Genomic DNA, 19,457 nt, shown 5'->3' on the forward strand with positions numbered 1-19,457 from the left:
CACATCCTCATTTATAAATATATTTACATATATACATGCCTTTATTTGACCTTTATAAATGCCCTTTGCCTCCTAGTTCTTTGCTCTATTTCCTTTGACTTTCCTCTTCTCCCACTATCATGTTCAGCCTTCATTTGGGTTTCAGTAATTCCTCTCAGTTACATTACCCTTGGTTACGCCCTACCAGACCTCCTACACCCTCCTCACCACCGATCTGTAGGCAATTGGACATTCCCTTACAGAAAGGTTGCAGGGAGGAGACGAGCCAGTCATGGTGCACTGTAGCAACGATGAAATACACAACCTTCCTCTAGTTCCTTAATGCTTCCTACCCCCACTATCATGATCCCAATTCTACCTTATAAATCTAGCTTGATCAGAGGATGTACACTGGTACAGATAGGTATTGGAAACACAGGGAACCCGGGGTGGATGATCCCTTCAGGACCAGTGGTGAGAGTGGCGATACTGGAAGGGTGGAGGGAAGGTGGGGTGGAAAGGGGAAACTGATTACAAGGATCTACAGATAACCTCCTCCATGGGGGATGGACAACAGAAAAGTGGGTAAAGGGAGATGTCGGACAGTGTAAGATATAACAAAATAATAACTTATAAATTATCAAGGGTTCATGAGGGAGGGGTAAACAGGGAGAAAGTGGGAAAAAATGAGGTGCTGATGCCAGGGGCTAAAGTGGAGAGCAAATGTTTTGAGAATGATGAGGGAAATGAATGTACAAATGTGCTTTACACAATTGATGTATGTATGGATTGTGATAAGAATTGTATGAGATCCTAATAAATGATTTTAAAAATATATGAAAAAAATAATAAAGATGGATGCATGTTGGTAAAAAAAGAAATATTTTACAATATATAATTAAATATTGTTTTGTGATGAATCACTATGCTTTAATTATGTTCAATATGTAACAATGAAAATACATCCTGCCTATCAGATATTTACATAACGATTCATAACAGTAGCAAGATTACAGTGATGAAGTGGTAAGGAATATAATGTTATGGGTGGGGGTCCCCACCACCTGAGGGGCTGTAGGAGAGGGTCTCGGCATGAGTAGTGGGAGCCCGCCCCAGGCGCCCTCTGTTGGAGTGCTCCTCCGGACGGCCCCCCAGGAGTGGCTTGGCTGTTATGCTCCTCAGATTTCAGCCTAAGGACAAACTCTTTGGAGAGGTCCCGGCAAACTGGATGGAACCTGTTATTCTAGAACCCACCATGCCATCACCACACATTTATCTATGGCAGAGATTGTTTTTGGTTACTTCTAATTTATTTATCATTCATTACCTTTCCAAATAGAAAGACAAGTCACAGAGAACAAAGACCTCCTCTACTCAATTCCCCTTGGATCCCAGGTATCCAGAACAACGCAGGTTTGGCCCATCATAGGTGTTCCAGTTTCCAACTGGTTTTATTCACCGAGATAAAGAGATCCACAAGCAGTTTAATATTTCCATTTTTCATGGTAAACCTATAACTACCCTTTTAATTATGATTATTACCTTTATTTTACAGATGAGAAAACAGAGGCAGACATTTTATACTAAGTGGTAGAGCTGGGGACAAACTAAGGCGGTCTGGCTCCAGAGTCTGTGTCCTTGATGGCTAATCCAACTGCTCGGTATGACCACCTTGAGTTTGGAGATGGCATAAAATAAATGACGGGGGGGGGGGGATTGGGGCACTTCAAAAAGGTCATGGAAAAATTTCCATCACATTTTTATTCTATTTTTTCCAAGGATTTTTTGAGGCCCCCTCATTCCCATTCTCTCTCTCTCTCTCTCTCTCTCTCTCACACACACACACACACACACACACCCTATAACATTAAAAATGTTACTTGTAAAATCATAGAAACACTTTTTAAAAAAAGGCTAAGAATGTGAAGCTGCTGTTTCTTGACGTCTCCTCCTCCTTGGTTTATAAACGTCCGGAAGTGGTATTTACATCTCCCTAACTCTTCCTCAGAGAACGCTGGAGTCTCTTCGTTGTTTGGGCATGCTCAAGAGACCCCAGTGGTGCTCCTTTGAGTAGTCTTTGGTTTGGGGCAACAACAGGAAGCCTGAAGGGGAAAGGTCAGGACTGGGGCTTGGTGGGGTATGGTTTCCTGATGAGATCCTCAAAGGACAGTCGCTATCTTTGAAGAATGAGCAGGTTGCATTGTCACAATGGAAAAATTCCTTGGTGCTACTTTCCTGGCCTTTTTTTTCTTCACCAATGCAGTTTTCAATTTTCATCAAAACCTTCTTCCTAATACGGTCTCGGAATCATCTGTGCCTTTTAAGGTTACCCCCTTGAGTTCCCCAAAACAGTTGCCCTAACTTTCTGAGCTGAACTATCTACCTTGAACTACCAGCAGACTCCCTTGAAAGTCATAGTTTTTTGTTTGTTTTTCCAGAGCCAAAGAGTTTTATTTAATTAAAACTTTCCCCAAAAATTGAAGAAATTTATTCACATACAATTCATGCACCACCCAATCCAATGGTTCAAAATTATTAAAAAGAGCTGTGAAATCATTACCACAATCAATTTTAGAATATCTTCTTTATTCTTGTAATTATTATTAGGTCCCCATTTCCTTCCAGCCTCCCCTGCCATACCCTCAAGAAACTATTAATCCAGTTCTTGTGTCTGTAAATTTACCCATCCTGAATTTAAAAAAAGAAAAACATAAACAAACAACACCTCAATAACAATAACAAAATAAAACATAGAAAAAGCTCAATCCAAAAGCAAGCAGAAAATAATAAAAACTAGAACAAATTTAAAATGGGCCCAAAGGGAAGACAAATAATAAAGTGTTAAATTTTAATTTAACTACATCTGCATCAATCTATTTTCCAGTGCACTCTGCCTGATGGCAAGGCTGTTCACATCCCTGGTCAATGGTCAGAGGAGATTCTCCAGAGGTTTAATCCTCATTGGAACTCTGCAAATGGACCCTGGGCTTTCACTGTCCCCCATGGCCTTCTGCAAACTGGGTGCTCAGGATTTCAACTCTAATCTGATTCCCTCCTCTAGTCTTGGATTTTATCGTTACAATCCTTAGATCACATAGCTGGTGTGCTTCTTCCTTGTGGACTTAGCTGACACCTGACTTAGATGGCTTTTTAAAAGACAAATCTTTAAGACTACAAGCACTATTCTTTCTGACAGTTGAGCACCATCTGACTTTTTTCACAATGTTTTGCTATAGGACCCTTATCTTCAGTAATCAATTCATGAGGGCAAGATCAAGTAGGATCACAACATGAGAACAAATTGTTCTCAGAGTAGGGGGGAACCACTGTTTTGACTGAACTTTTTTCCCCCCTGAAGGCTCCCTACTGAGACTGAGACAAGTGTTCTACTGAGCAAACTTGCTTGCAGTCATCAATTTAACAGAGACTTGTTTAAACACGCTCTATTAGAAATAAGCACAAGTCTGTACAAACTGTAGCCACAGTAGCAATACCACCTCTAATTCTGGAACACTTTCACCCCCACCTACTCCCACCCCCCCCCTCCACATCCCTGTATCATGAGCAGTTATTTCCTGTTTTCCCCTGACCCTTCTTATACTTAGACTACTAGTCTACTATGTTATAAAGCAGTCTATTTTGGATGTTGCATGTAAATAAATATCACATAATGTACAGCCCTTTGTGCATTTTTTCTCTAAGAACAGTATTTTCAAGGTTCACTTATATTGTAACATGTCAGTATTTCTTTTTACAAGTACTTCATTCATATTGATAGCTTAGTAATTTTCTATGGTACAGATAAACCACATTTTATTTATCTATTAACTAGGGGCATTTGTGTCGTTTCCATTTTTTAGCCACTGTGAATAATATTGCTATAAACATTCCTGTACAAGTTTCTGTGTAAGCATGTTCCTGTTTTTCTTGGTTTTATATCTAGGAGTGGAACTTCTAAGTTATTTGGTAACTCTACATTTAATATGGAGGAGTCTTGTATATAATTTTGCTTGTGCTTTTTAAAACTTGTTATAACAGAGTGGTTCTCAACCTTTCGAATGCCACTTAATACAGTTCCTCATGTTGTGGTGATACCCCCCAACCATAAAATTATTTTTGTTGCTACGTCATAACTCTAAATTTGCTACTGTTATGAATCAGGCGACCCCTGTGAAAGGGTCATTCGACCCCCCAAAGGGTTCGCAACCCTCAGGTTGAGAACCGCTGTTATAACAGAATACTTTTCAATATCATGCAAATTTTTTGTAAACATATAGTTTTCTTGCTAGAATTGGTACAATTTCAATGAGATCAATACTTGTACTGATTTAATTTTTAAAATTGTAATATGCAAAATAAAAATGTCTTAAGTTTTCTGACTGAGTACACATCACACAGTGATATTTTTATATACTTATAACTGAAAAGTATTTAAAATAAAATAGTTATGTTTCATAAGTATCTGCAAACTTTAATCACAGGTTTGCTTATTCTTGTTTAATACCAAAATTCTGACCTATGTCAAGTAATAATTTATTCTATACTGAAAAACCTCAGATATCTTAATATAACTCAGATCCTTTTAATTTAAATTTTCAAATTATCCTTTTGCAGTTCTTATTTTTATTCTCATATCTATATTGAAACCTGAAGAATAAGAATGATTTTAATTTTCAGATTGGAGCCAAAAGTGTTATTGTACTGATACATTCAAAATAACTTTTTTGTCAAAGGAAAATGGTATCATAAAGATCTTCTTGATAAACTAATCTTTAATAGATTACTCTGAGTAGTTTCGTACTTTTTATCTCATTAACTCATCAAAGCACTGCATCAGGAAAGTACTGTTTTCATATTAATCTCATCTTTCAAGTACCAAAAACGAGGTGCATAGGAACTTGCCCAAACTTATGAGATGTGACGGAGCTTGCGTTCCAACTGAGACATGAGATCTTAACCTCTGAAAAATCTCAGGTTAAAAAGTTATTTGTAAAAAAAAAATAAAACAAAACAAAACCTTATTTGTTCCTTCTACCTTGCCCATAAGGAGCCCTAGTGCACAATGGTAAAATGCTGATTTGCTAACTAAAAAGGTTGCCGATTCCAATACACTCCACAGCTCTGTGGAAGAAACGTGGTGATTTGGTCCTGTAAAGATTATGGCCAAGAAAGTCCTATGGACCATTGGGCTCTGTCACATAGGGTCACTGGATCAAAATGACTCAATGACAACCCACCACAATACTCAACCACCTGACCTACCAAATTGTTAGCTATTTGAGAGTGCAGAATCAATCTTAATCTCTTTGGATTGTTGGAAACTAATACAGCATCTGACAAAAGGTAAATAAATACTACAGCAAACTTCCACCCACTAGTGTCCAATGAGGCGGCGTTTGTCACTGTTCTAAGCAGATGAGGACGGGATTAGCAGACCTAGCAGAACTTACACGACTACCCACTACACCTCCACCTCAATAGAGGAAACAAAAACACTGATAGTGTCTGAGCCTCACAAAACCAAAAATGCCCAGGGTAAAATAGAACATCACTCAGCATACTAAGAACCAACTTGCGTGAGAAAAGAAACTTAATAGACTAACATCAAGATAAAGCAGATGCCAGAACTAAAAATATTTTTAAATAATCATTATAAAAAAACTTCAAAAAACAATTATAAAGGAAGTAAATGAAAAATGAGAAAACTTCAGGAGGAATCAGGAAAAAAAAGAACCAAATAGGAATTATGCAACTGAAAAATACAATAACCAAAATAAAAAATTGGGGCTCAAGTAGAAAGCAAATGTTTTGAGAATGATGGTGGCAACAAATGTACAAATGTGCTCGACACAAAGAGCTGTATGAGCCCCCAATAAAATGATTTCTAAAAAAATTAAAAATTTTGGTTCATGGGCAAAATAGTAGAATAGAAATGAGAGAGGATAGAATCAGTGAACTTCAAGTCTTATCAATAAAATTTACCCAAAATCTAAACAACAAAGAGAAAAGAGACTGAAAAAGAAGAATCTCAGAGATCTGTGCAGCAACAATAAAAACAGCAAAAACTGGAGTCCCAGTAGAAGAGGAGAGTGACAGAAAAATATTAAAAAGAATAATGACTTAAAAAAAAAAGAATAATGACTGAGGATTTCTTACGTAAACTTACAGATTCAAGAAACTGTGTGAATTCAAGGAAACATATGCCAAGATACATTATAAAAAGATTTCAGAAAACTTCAGACAAAATATATATATATATATATATATATATATATATATATATATATATATATATATATATAAAACAAATTTAAAAAGAACTGGTTACATGTCAGAGGACTGCACTGAAGCTACAGCTCAGGGAGAGAGGCATGTCTGATCAGAGCACACAGGAGCAAATGAAGGAGGAGGGAGAGAGAGTGGACCACATCCTGGCCCACCAAGTCCCGAGGATGATATTCCTGCTCAGAACAGCCAATGCAAGAGAGGACCATAAGGCCGGCCCCACCACGAGACATGACATCCCTCCCTGACTCATAGCCTTACAGAGGATAACACTGGAGACACAGTACGGGAACTGTGCTCGATCTGACCCCACTACACTGAGGCAAAACACTAAGGATGTGCAACAGAACAGCAAGGTAAGCAAAGCAATGTAGTCCCCGGAGAATACCAAAAATAGACTGTGAGGCCAGGCCTGGCACCCCATCAGGCTCAATTGGAAAACACTCTTAAAGGTCAATAAACAGACCTTGAACTATTTATAGGCTTTTCCTTTTTTGTCATTTTGAAAAATTGTTGTTTTGCTCTGCCTTGTTTTTGTGCTTATTATTGTCTCCGCATGTCTACCTAGACAAGACAGGTGGGATAAACAATCCAGAGGAGAAAACAACAGACCAATGGTTGGGGTGGCGGACACAGGAGAGAGAGAGGTGGGAGAAAGGAAGTGGGTGCTAACAAACCCAGGGACAAGGAAACAACAAGTGATCTAAAAACGATGGATGGCGAGGAGGATGTGGGAGGCCTGGTAGGGCCTGATCAAGGGCAATGTGACTGAGAGGCATTACTGAAACCCAAGTGAAGGCTGAACATGATAGTAAACAAGAAGAAAGTAAAAGGTTAGAAGGGGGATAAATGAGGAGCTGATGCCAGGGGCTTATGTGGAGAGAGAATGTTTTAAAAATGATGAGGGTAACAAATGTATAAATGTGCCTTATACAATTAATGTATGTATGGATTGTGATAAGAATTGTATGAGCCCCCAATAAAATGATTAAAAAGAAGAAAAAAGTAAAAGGAAATAGAGGAAAGAACTAGGAGCCAAAGGGCATTTATAGAGATCTAAATACAGACATGTACATATGTAAATATGCTAATATATGATGATAGGGAAATAGATCTATGTAAATATATTTATAGGTTTAATATTAAGGAACAGATGGACATTGGGCCTCTACTCAACTACTCCCTCAACACAAGAACACTTTGTTCTATTAACCTGGCATTCTATGATGCTCACCTTCCTGATCCGATCACTGAAGACAAAAAGTGGGTGACAAGAAAATGTGGTAAAGAAAGCTGATGGTGCCCAGCTACCAAAAGATAGCTGGGGTCTTAAAGGCTTGAAGATAAAGAAGCAGCCATCTAGCTGGGAAGCAACAAAGCCCACATGGAAGAAGCACACCAGCCTGTGTGATCACCAGGTGTCGATAGGATAAGGTATCATGCATCAAAGAACAAAAAAATCACATCATCGTAGATGAGGGGATGTGTGGAGTGGAGACCCAAAACTCATCTGTAGTCAACTGGACATCCCCTTACAGAAGGGTGCAGTCAGGGTACAGTATAGCACCGATGAAGTATACAACTTTCCTCTAGTTCTTTAATGCTTTCCCCCCCCCCCACTATCATGATCTACCTTACAAATTCTACCTTACAAATCTGGCTAGACCAGAGGATGTGTACTGGTATAAATAAAAGCTTGAAACACAGGGAATCAAGGACAGATAGCCCCTCAGGACCAATAATGAGAGTAGCAATACCAGGAGGGTAAAGGGAAGGTGGGGATAGAAAGGGGGAACCAATCACAATAATCTACATATAACCACCTCCCTAGAGGATGGACAACAGAAAAGTGCATGAAGGGAGACATCGGTCAGTGTAAGACATGAAAAAATAGTAATTATTTATAAATTATCTAGGGTTTGTGAGGGAGGGAGGGTGGGGGAGAGGGGAAAATGAGGGCTGATACCAAGGGCTCAAGTAGAAAGAAAATGTTTTGAGAATGATGATGGCAACAAATGTACAAATGTGGTTGACGCAATGGATGTATGTATGGATTGTGATAAGAGCTGTATGAGCCCGCAATAAAATAATTAAAAAAAAGAAAAAGAAAGTGTTGTACAAGCCCCTAATAAAATAATTTTTTAAAAAGAGAGAGAAAGAAAAAAACATAAAGAGAATGATGGTTAAAGGGGGGAAAAGAGAAAACAAAGACCTGGTTAAAAGATTATTAAAATGAACAAACATATAGCAAAACTGACGGACAATAAGACATAACGTTAGCAATATCAGGAACAAAAGAGGGGCTAGCTATCACTACAGATCCTGCAGACATCAAAAGGATAATAAAGGAATATAATCAACAACTTCACATTCATAAAATAGATGACTTAGAAAATGATCAAAAATGGATTGATTCCTTGGAACCAACAAATTAAAAAACAACAACAACAAAATAAAGCTCATTGCCATTGAGTTGACGCTGACACATCTTATCCAAAATTCAACTGAAATGAACAGGATTAATAATCCTATAATTATGAAAGAAATGGAATTTGTAATTAAGGTTCCTGAAAAAGCAATATCAAGTTCTATGTGTTTTACTGAAGAATTTTATAATATATTAATAGAATTAACATAATTTTGCAGAAAATAGGCACAAACACACATCTCAACTCATTTTATGAGTGCAATATTCGTCTCAATGACACATATCAAAGTCACAAAGAGACAAAAACAAACGACAAACAATAAAAATTTACAAACCAATATCTTTCATAAATTTAGAAATAAAAACCTAAAATATATGAGTAAATCAAGTCCCAAAACATGATAGGATCATCAGATACCATGATGAAGCAGAGTTATTCTGGGCAGGCAGGGCTGCTTCAACTGTTGAAAATCAACCAGTATAAACCATCCTGTCAACACACCAAAGAAGAAAAAGTTCATCTAAACTAGTTCCTAAAACGTATTTGTCAAAATCCGATATCCAATTAGTATAAACAATTCAGAAAACTAGGAATGAAAGGCAACTTCCTCAGTTTGATAAAGAACATCTACAAAAACCAAACAAACTGAAACAAGTTACCTCATACTTAATGGTGAAAGACTGAACACCTTCATCCTAAAATCAAGGACATGGTAAGCACATCTACTCAAACTGTCTTATTCCGAAGTACTAGAAATAATACCTAGTGCAATAAGGCAAGAAAAAGAAATAAAAGGTACACAAATTGGAGGGGAAAAAAATAAAGTCAGTGAGACTGAACTTAGGGCTTCAAACTAGCTCCAAAAGGAATTTTCAGAAGTCTAGCAACTTTTGAACCACAACATCATCACTGTAACAGATGAAGCTCCTGGGATATTTAAAATCTACCCTTTTTTAGACGTAAGTTACAGTATATTTGCTTAAAACCAGTTCAAGCTTTTCGTTCTCTCCACCATGCATTTGCGTTTAGATTTCCTTCCTGCTGTGTTCAGTTCAGTGCCGGGCTGTTAAGCACAGTGAGAGCTGACCCAGAGGTTCTACAGGAGAAAAGACCAAGAGCTGCTCCTGCAAATATGAAGCTCTAGGAAACTACGGGGCACTCTGTCACAAAGGGTCACTATGAGCCAGTATAGACTAAATACAAAAACAGCGTTCTATACTGTGCAATTGCATGGTATTTGGGGGCTCGTTCTTGAAATGTATTTTATATTCAGCATAATCTACAAAATTTTGCAAACATTTACTTTCTACTTGGCCTCTCTCCATATGAAGCCAAAAACTTGCAGTTAAGGTTTTGGGATGATTTTAGAGGAAGAACTGAAAGAAGGACCAGGGGAAATGATAATAAGTACAACAATCACAATTATACCTAGCCCATATAATTATATGCTGAGTTCCAGGCACTGCTACTTTTGTATCCTGTCACTCCATCCTCTTAAGCACATGACTGGTGCTGTTGAGTGATGTAAAGTTGTGACACGCAGGGCTTTAACTGTTGTTTCAGAAGTCGATCTTTCTGCCTGATTTGTTTTACTTTGGAAACGCCGCCCAAACCTGGTCAGTGCCACAGAAACAAGCCAGGTTGCACGGAAACAAGTGGAGGCTGCCAGCAGAGGTCAGCCAATACAATACCAAATAACAGGCAGTGACCTGCTGGCTGGGACATGAACCTAAGCCTCCCATGAAGAAGACAAGTCCTACTATACTCACTGTACAGAGATAAGACTAAGGAAGAGCAGGGCTGAATAACTTGCTCAAGGTTAAAGGGCTAGCTAGCATGTAACAGAGTGAGAATTTGAGCCCAAGTAGCGTTTCCCAGAGTCCATGTTCTGTGATACACGCTTTAAATGATTTTTTGGGAAAAAGATAAGAAACATTTTTCTAAACAAATGATTTGAAGTTAGAAAAACAAATTGTAAAATGAAGTAGTATAAACTTTTACCTAGAATATGAGTTGGCTCCTGCTTGTATAAGAGTTGGCATAACAGCTATAAATAATCCAAGTTGTACATCCTGCATCACTAGCATGCCAAGCAGCACACTGCTATAGTCAATGTCACCTGTTTAGGGGAGAGAATAGGTTATTGAAAACATAGGCCTAAGTACCAGAAATCAAAGTACAATCACTCTGAATACTTCCAAAAATAATCAAAATAAAAATTTAAATAAGAACACAAACCCTATAACGCCGAGTGCGACATTTTTGTAACATTTAATTAAATGTATATTAATATATATTGATAACTATTAAAGTAAAAAATTAAATTAAAATTTCCATGAAATAAAAAATTCAGGCATTAATCTCTTTGAGAGCAAATATGGGGAGGTTGTAAAGGGGCTTGACAAAGGTTGTGGAAAAATTCCATTATCTTCTCATTCTATTTCCTACAAACTTTTTGAAGCCCCCCTCATACTGAAAAGCTGATAATGTAAAAAAAGCTCCAGAATATTTCGCTTTCATTACTGGGTAATGATATTAATTTAATCCTCTGTCCTCTAAAGCATATGAAGTTTTCATTTCTAGTGTTCATATTTTCCTTAAGCTACCCAACCCAAGTTCCCTTTCTGGTCACAACTTTCCATGTGTCAAGTGAGTTGGGCAGCCTGGCTGACACCAGTAATTTTCCCTCACAAACCCACCATCATTGCCACACTGAATATCCCTACCCTGGAGGGCAAACACAGACACACTAGCAATCACCAAGGGAAAAAGGGGTCAAGTGTCTCCTCCAAGAAGAAAGGAAAATGATACGGTTTACATTAATTCAACACACAAGCCTACAAATGTCTCCATGTTCAGGAACTACTTCTGGCTTTGGACCGTTTATATATGTTTCTACAAAGCAGATTGGTAGTTGCATAATTTCATGTCAACTTGATAAATAAGCTATAGGCGTGGAGTCTAGCCTGCCAATTAGGTCACGACCTGATTGATGCCTCCTTGTGGGTATGGTCTTCCCAAGAGAATTATGGGAGTTTCTCTCTTACTCCCTAGAGGCAGACAAACCTTCCTGTGGACAAGCCACGCGGATGGCAGCCAGAGCCCTGAAAATACTACCACCGCAACTGGACCCACAAGCCTTTCCCCACACCGGCCTGTGATCTTCCCGCATTCTGCATCATTGCATGTGCTGTGTGAATCTGCAGAGCAATTTATGGACTAGGGCATATGGGCTAATATGTTTTCTCAACCATGTTTGCTTTTTGATATAAAGCTCTCTCTTACATACATTTGAGTGTCTCTGGATTTATTTCTCCAGTCAACCTGGACTAACAAATTAGGGATAAGCTTATAGTTACATTGTGACACTCTTCCTTTTTACTCAGATAAAAGTAATGTATTTCAAACTTGGGACTATCAATGTGCCTCTTCTTTACCTCAGGAGGTCGTGAGTGGTGCAAATGGCTCACACACTGAGGCTAACCAAAAGGCTGGTGCTTAGAATCTACCCAGAGGTGCTTTGAGAAAAGGGCCTGGCTATCTACTTCTGAAAAGTCTGACACTGAAACCTGTGGCACTGTTATTTCCATGACTCCAGTAACTAATGAGACTCTGGCACACCCTGAGTGGTCACCGTCCTCCAACTTTTTGGAAGTACAAGTGGTGTTCAGTTTAATACTCAATAATTCATATACATTTTCTTTAAGGCATACATTACAACCCTCTAATGTACCATTTTTATACTGCTCCCTCTCTGTGTTTCTTATTTCCATTCCTCCTCCTTTCTAGTCCTCTAAACTTCCTTTGTCCTTGGGTAATGCGTTCCTTTGGATCTTAAATGGTTGATCATCTAAGGAGGGAATACGTGTAGTTCCAGACCTCGTGGGTAACTAAGAGTCATCATCTCCATCTAACTAGTAAGCTCAGTTGCTTTAATGGTTTTGAGTTTTGTTCTACATTTTTCTTCCACTCTACCCAGGACCTTGTAATGCCATCCTTTTCAGAGCAGTTGGTTATGGTAAGTGGGCACTATCTAGTTCTTCTGGTCTCAGCGTTATGGAAACTGGTGTTTGGGTGGTCCATGAGTCCATTGGACTGTTTCCATATAGTCTTTTCATCACTCTTATTTCCTCTAGAAAGGGAGAGACTAATAGATGCACCCCAGGGGGCTGGTTGTGAGCTTTTAAGACACCAGGTGCTAGGCACCCAAGCAGGACACAGACCTTGCCTTTGTGAACTATGTTATGCCAACTGACCTTGGTGCTCCCTAAGATTGTACTAATTCCTCAAGCCCTGCAAGGCTATGTCCAAAATGCTCTAATTTTTAAAACTGTTGTATAGTACACCACAATTTAGCCATTCACTTATTGTCAGAGTGACCAGCCTCTGACAATCATGGGGAGTCCATGGGTGCAACTGTACAGCAATAACAAAGATTATAATAAAGTCATAGAGATTAAGGAAGGCAGGAGAGAAGATAAAATAAAGGAGTCAGACACATTTTATGGTAGCATGACATTTCATGGTCAGCCCCTCTTGGTGGTTCACATGGAGGTGGGAGATGAGACGAAGAGAGAGTGTATTTCTAACCACGGCTTATATATACTTAGGGGTGTGCAAGCCCCCCAGATTACAGGTAACTACATACATCACAGGAGGGGTTGTACCATAGGCAATACAGCAATGGGAGTGGGGCGATCTAAGGATATACATGCAATAGGAAGAGGAGGGATTAGGGCAACATATGTGACAAGATGGGCAGATCTAGATTCAAGATAGCAGCTTAACCTTAGTTGTCCTTGAGCTGGCTTATTCTGAGCGCTCCTTCAGGAAAGCAATCCACTCTCCTTATCAGCAGGGAGAGAGCCCCAACTGTGGTGGAACAGACAATAGTCTGCTTGCCCTGGATGGCTGCTGCCCTCAAGGAGATCACTTCTAAGCAGCTTGCTTCCAAGGGTGCTACAGTCAATTACCATGTGTTGCAAGCAGTGTCCTAGGCTGGGCATACAATAACTATGGGGGACAACCTGGGGAGAAACCTTTTCATATCACACAACTTATTAGTGGACAGTTAAGTTTTTCTATTTTCTTCTACAACTATAAATAAATACTCTTAATTATTGTGGTAACCGCCCTTCTCCTTGCTTATAATTCCATGATAAAAAATTCTTCACAAACAATTCTAGTATCTTGCCTTACCCCTCACATATTACTACCCAAGAAACGCGAAGTGCGTCAACTGAGAATGAGTGGCAGGTTTTTACGCTCCTTGTAAATCAGTCTGCCCACAGATAACTAAGTCTGGAGTTCTCCCACACGTAAACTGATTCAAGTTTATAGTGCAAGACACTATCTGGGGAGGGCGATGCTGCACACACAATTGGGTGGTGAATCCAATTATGAGGGTGAATGGCAAAAGTTTATTCTTGGGCAAAATTATTTGAGTTTTTACTTTTATTCTTTGATCTTTCAGTGAAAACTTAAGGATTAACAGCAAATTCCATAGGGTTGGGGAGTGGGGTGGCTGTTGAGATTTTTAAGGGAACTGCATTGATTGATTTACCAATTCTGGGGAGATGTAATATCTTTAAAATCTGGAGTTTTCTGGTCCTTAAATATATTCTCTTCTATTAATAAGGCTTTTGCAGCCTTTAAAACTGTATTGTAATCTTCTCTATAAAAGTTATAAAGTTATTTTTGCTTTAAGGACCTCCAGGAGCAAAGCAGTAAAGCACTCAGTTGCTAACCCAAAGGTTGGTGATTCAAACCCACCAGCTCGCTCTAGAGAAGAAAGAGAGGGCAGTCTGTTTCTGTAAAAATCACCCCCTGGAAGCCCCTACAGGGCTGTTCTACTCAACCTTTGTGGGTCATGAAGACACAAAATGGACTTGATGGAAATGAGTTCTTCCTTCTCTATTGTAAGATTTCTTTCTAAATACTTTATAGTTCTGTTACTATTAGAAATGAGATCCCCCCCTACCCATTGCATTTTTCTATCATGTTATCATCAATGTGTTGTTGTATTACTACTGATTTTTGGTAGAGTTACTTTTGTATTCTGGGACTTGATGAATTCTTACTAGTTCTAATCAACTGTCTAAAATCTCAAGGTAACCACCTTGAGATTACATACACACACATATGTATATATAATATAGAGACTATCACATAGTTAGCATATGACAGTTTTAAGGTGATCAGATTTTAACATTGGTACAGCGGGACACCATTGATAAAACTCATATCCTGGCGAAATAGCCACATGGCAGCCGAAAACCGTATACCTTAGCTTGTGATGCATTCTTTCAAAAAATCGGGACTTTTTTAAAACGCCGCGGGATGCGGGAAAAATTGTTCAGAAGCGGAACGTCTGGTCACATACACATTATATACTTTTCACTTTTCCTTCAGCACAGTGACAATTTTTTCTTTGAAGAGTGGTGGCAGGTTTAATGACATTTTAATTGTTATATTTATAATTATATATAATATTCTTTGTAATTATATTTATAATTTCAAGTATATAACTATATTGACAATTCTTCTCAAATACTAAGACTCAGTATAGACACATCTAGGTGAAACTGTTGGATTAAGACACTCTCCATTACATCAATAGAGGAAAGGGAAAGAACCACACGGTTATTGCGATGGATATAGAAAATGCATTTAATAGAAATCAACACTTTAAAAAATTAAAACCCTAAAAAAAGATGAAAATAAAAGTGAAATTAAAGGGAAAACTTCCATATATGGTTCAGAACATACACAAAAGCCAACACCCTACTTAAAGGAGAGACTTTGAGACCTCCCCTCCACATCAAGAACATGACACGGTGCCTGCGGTCACTTGTCTTCAATAGCAATGATAAAAGTCCTAGCCCGAGCAAGAATACAGGAAGCCAAAGACATCCCGACAAGAAAGCAGGAAGTGAAGTCACCTCTGTGTGCGACTATGATCCCCAGCACAGAAAATCCTAGTGAGCCCACATGAAAACATCGAAAGCTAATCAAGGAAGCTCACGAAGTTGGAAGGTACAAAGTTGACAAACAAAAATCAGTTGCGATTTTGGACAGCCAGCAATGAGGGAAACCAGGGACATGGTTTCATTCCCAACAATGAAGAGAATTCAGTATCTAAGAATAAACCTAACTAGGGACACGAAAGAATTACACAGCAAAACTACAAATGCTGCTGAAAAGATGAAAGCAGACTTACGTGGAAAGATGCCCTGTGGTCATGTACTGCAAGGTTTAAATGGTTAGGATGACAAGAGCCACTTATAGAGTCAGGGCAATCCCTACCAAAAGCCCAGCAGCCCTCTTTACCGAAATGGAAAAGCCAACCCTCAACTTCACAAGGAAAGGTCAGAGGCCCCAAACAGCTGAAATAATGCCGAAAGAGAAGAACAAAGTAGGAGGACTCACTCTTACAGATTTTAAAACAAATTATACACCTTGGATAATTAAAACACCTGGTACCGATTAACAATAGGCACTCACAGCAACAGGAAAGTCCAGAAAGAAACCCACATGGAGTGAAATGAACCAAGACTAATTGTGTGTGTCTAATACCACACACAAAAACAGATGAAAGACCTAAATGTGCACATGAGAACCTTTATTTTATTTATTTAGGTATGGATAAGAATTTACAAATTAATTTTCTCTTCAACAATTCACACATTTACTTTGTTTAGCAACAATAGATGCGATCTCCTCAACGTAATGCACTTTTTAATTTTTTTAAAGAAAGTAGGCGGTCTTTTTCCTGTTTCTATTCATCCTTCTTTCCTGCCCCTTCCTGACTCCTGGGCTTTGTTTTGGGGGTAACTGCTGCTTTTGGGGGCCAATATGGTTAAGTGTTCTGAGGATTGTGCCCCTCACAGGCATTACTGTTCACTTTATAGCTATACTATTTGGCTGAAAGGCAATCCCTAGGAGAAGGTTCAATTCCAGATCTGAAGGGTATATAAAAGCTATCGTCTCAGGGGTTTAAACCAAAAAATTCTAGAACAAGCAGAAGCAATGCTGTCAGGCCTAACTTTCAACAATGGACTATCCAATATAATAATTTTTAAAATACACAAACAAAAGACAAAATAAATGGGACCTCATAAGTTAATTTTCCTTGGTGTTATTGAACACCCCAATTAGTTTCAATGTCAAGCAATGGTAAGTCAAAAGGTATTGCCCCTGGGGTTCCAGTTCATGCATGTCCTGGTTTACTCCAACAACACGTATGTAACATGTGTCTGTCATCAGCGATACACGTGTTCTCAGTCTTGTTGGGGTGCCTTCAAAAAGAAAGGCCCAATCAAAACAATGGCTTCCAGGGGGATCTGCTAGGCACCCTAAACTCAAGACATAGAGGTCAGCTCAGAAGGTTATGGTGGCTATTTTAGGGCATTCGAGGAGGGTGATTCTGATAAATTTTCTCGAAGGATGCAGGGCAATCACGGGTTTATTGGAAAGAAGTTTTTAGAAAACGAAAAACTGCACTAGCGAACAAAAGGCTGCTGTCCCTCAGGACAGTGTGCCTGCTCCTTCCTCGAGGGTAGCAGAGCTGTCCCACAAGAATTTCATTGGGAAGCCTTACCCGACCCCCTGCTGCCCAACCCTGACCTCCCCCTTCAGACTTCCTTTTGATCCACCAAACTCAGAGACTATTTCAGAGGAATGGCCAAACTGCTATTTTGATGGGGTGTGAAAGAAAGCGCTCAGAGCTCTTTCAGGAAAGAGTCAGAGAAGAAGACACAGCCTTCAGAAAGGTACCAATCGAGAGGAAGACTATTTGGAGAAAACAAGAGATTCACATATTTAATATTGTATTTTAATACAGACTTGTATGCTTTTGTATCAATACTCTTTGACTTACCCTCAAATATGAGGAAATAGAATTTTGTTTGCCAAATTATACTCCAAAATGGTTGCATCAATTTACATTTCCAGTGAAACGTGCTGAAGAGTCCCTGGCACTACGGTTTTGCTAATAATGAATGGGATGCCAGTTTTTCAAATGTTGCCAGGTGAGTGGATGGGGAATGGCATCGAAGTGGTATTAACCTGCTATCCCCACTTCAGTGGTTCTCAACCTTCCTCATGCCGCGACCCTGTAATGCAGTTCCTCATGTTGTGGTGACACCCCCACCCAAAAAAAAACCATAAAAATTATTTTTGTTGCTACTACATAGCTGCCATTTTGCTACTGTTATGAATCGGGCGACCCCTGGGAAGAGTTGTTTGACCCCCAAAGGGGTCGTGACCCACAGGCTGAGAACCACTGCGCTAAATTGCGATCAAAGTCCAACGTCTTTTCAAGTATCCTTTTCCACAAAGCTGTCTGTTCAGATAATTAGGTTATTTCTTTATTGGGTTGCTCTTTTAAATTGTAGAAAGTTCTCAACGTTCTGAATATTAGACATTCAGAAGCAGACTGCTTCTTTCTTCTGTGAAGCAGCTGGTGGGCTTGGGTTGTCTATCGTTTTGTTGGCAGACTAGCAATTGGTCAGAGTTGGACTTTGGGGGCTTTTTCAATCTCCGACTCCTTGGGACTAGTTTGGTAGTAATTCTTACGGAAGAAATGATCACCACACCATGGCATCACCAGCACCCCTACCACCAGCCCTACAAGGGAATGCAAACCCCGCCTGTGGCCTTTCTTTAGGAAAGTATTGTTTGGAAAACGCAGAGTTTAATGGGTTCAAATGTATCAACATTTTCCCTCTTTGTATTTTAAGTTTTAAGAACATTTCTTGACTATGAGGTCCTAAGTTTAGAAGTTCGCACACCTTGCTGGTCACATGTACGTCTCTAAGACACGTAGGACTGGCTTCTGTGTACAGTAAGGTGTCATCGAGTCAGTTTCAACTCCCAGCAACCCGAGATGCACGACAGAGGAAACACTGCCCAGCCCTGCGCATCCTCACAGGTGGCCTTAAGCCTGAGCCCATTGCTGCAGTCATTGTGTCAGTCCATCTTGTCTGGGCACTTCTTCTTTTCCACCGCCCCTCTACTGGACCAAGCATGATGTCCCCCAGGGACTGGTCTCTCCTGACATGCTCTAAGTAAGTGAGCAGTCTCACCATCCTTGCCTCCAAGGAACATTCTGGCTGTAAGTCTTCCAAGACAGATTTGTCTTTGGCATTCCATGGGACGTACTTTAATACTCTTTGTCAGTACCAAAAGGCCAATGCATTAGTTCTTCTTCGGTCTTCCTTACTCACTGTCCAACTTTCACAGGTCTATGAAGTGATTGAAAATACCCATGACTTGGGTCAGGGATGAATACCATGTGTTCAATAGCTCATTTCTCACAGTTATTGGTAGTATCTGGGCTATTTCATTGTCACCTACACCTCTGGCAACAGCAAGCCACCTTGACTACTGTAAGAAGTCTAGATGAAATTGGTAGGGGGAAGCCCTCACTAAGAGTAATATTGGGTAATCGTGGCCCTTTGGCCTAAAATAAATTTTAGGGTCAGTTTGCAAAATTTCATGATGAACCCTGCCAAATAATTTAGCTGGTACATTTTTGGATGTGACATCTTTACATATTGAATCTTATACATGAACACAGGCTCTGACTCTAATTATTTGTCTTCAAGAACATAATTTTAATCCTCAAAGATCACATTTATCTTTTGAGAGATTTACTCCTAAGTACATTGTACTTTTCGTTGCTGGAATCTTTTTTTCTTCTTCACATTTTCTATCTGTGCTATAAGTATATTACATTTGTAACATGTCTATTAATAGATTTTA

The 19,457-nt window shown here is 39.2% G+C and overlaps 1 protein-coding gene across 3 annotated transcripts in view; it reads right to left on the reverse strand.

Moving 5' to 3' along the window:
* SLC9D1 (solute carrier family 9 member D1) overlaps positions 1-19,457 on the reverse strand; it is a 103,022-nt gene that overhangs the window by 37,685 nt on the left and 45,880 nt on the right. For all 3 annotated transcript variants that reach the window (XM_075563390.1, XM_075563392.1, XM_075563391.1), the window contains one exon: positions 10,695-10,812. In XM_075563390.1, the coding sequence (XP_075419505.1) occupies positions 10,695-10,812 (118 nt within the window). The remainder of the gene's footprint in view (positions 1-10,694; positions 10,813-19,457) is intronic.

The sequence above is a fragment of the Tenrec ecaudatus genome, chromosome 11 (assembly GCF_050624435.1).
Source record: "Tenrec ecaudatus isolate mTenEca1 chromosome 11, mTenEca1.hap1, whole genome shotgun sequence".
Taxonomy (NCBI): Eukaryota; Metazoa; Chordata; class Mammalia; order Afrosoricida; family Tenrecidae; genus Tenrec; species Tenrec ecaudatus.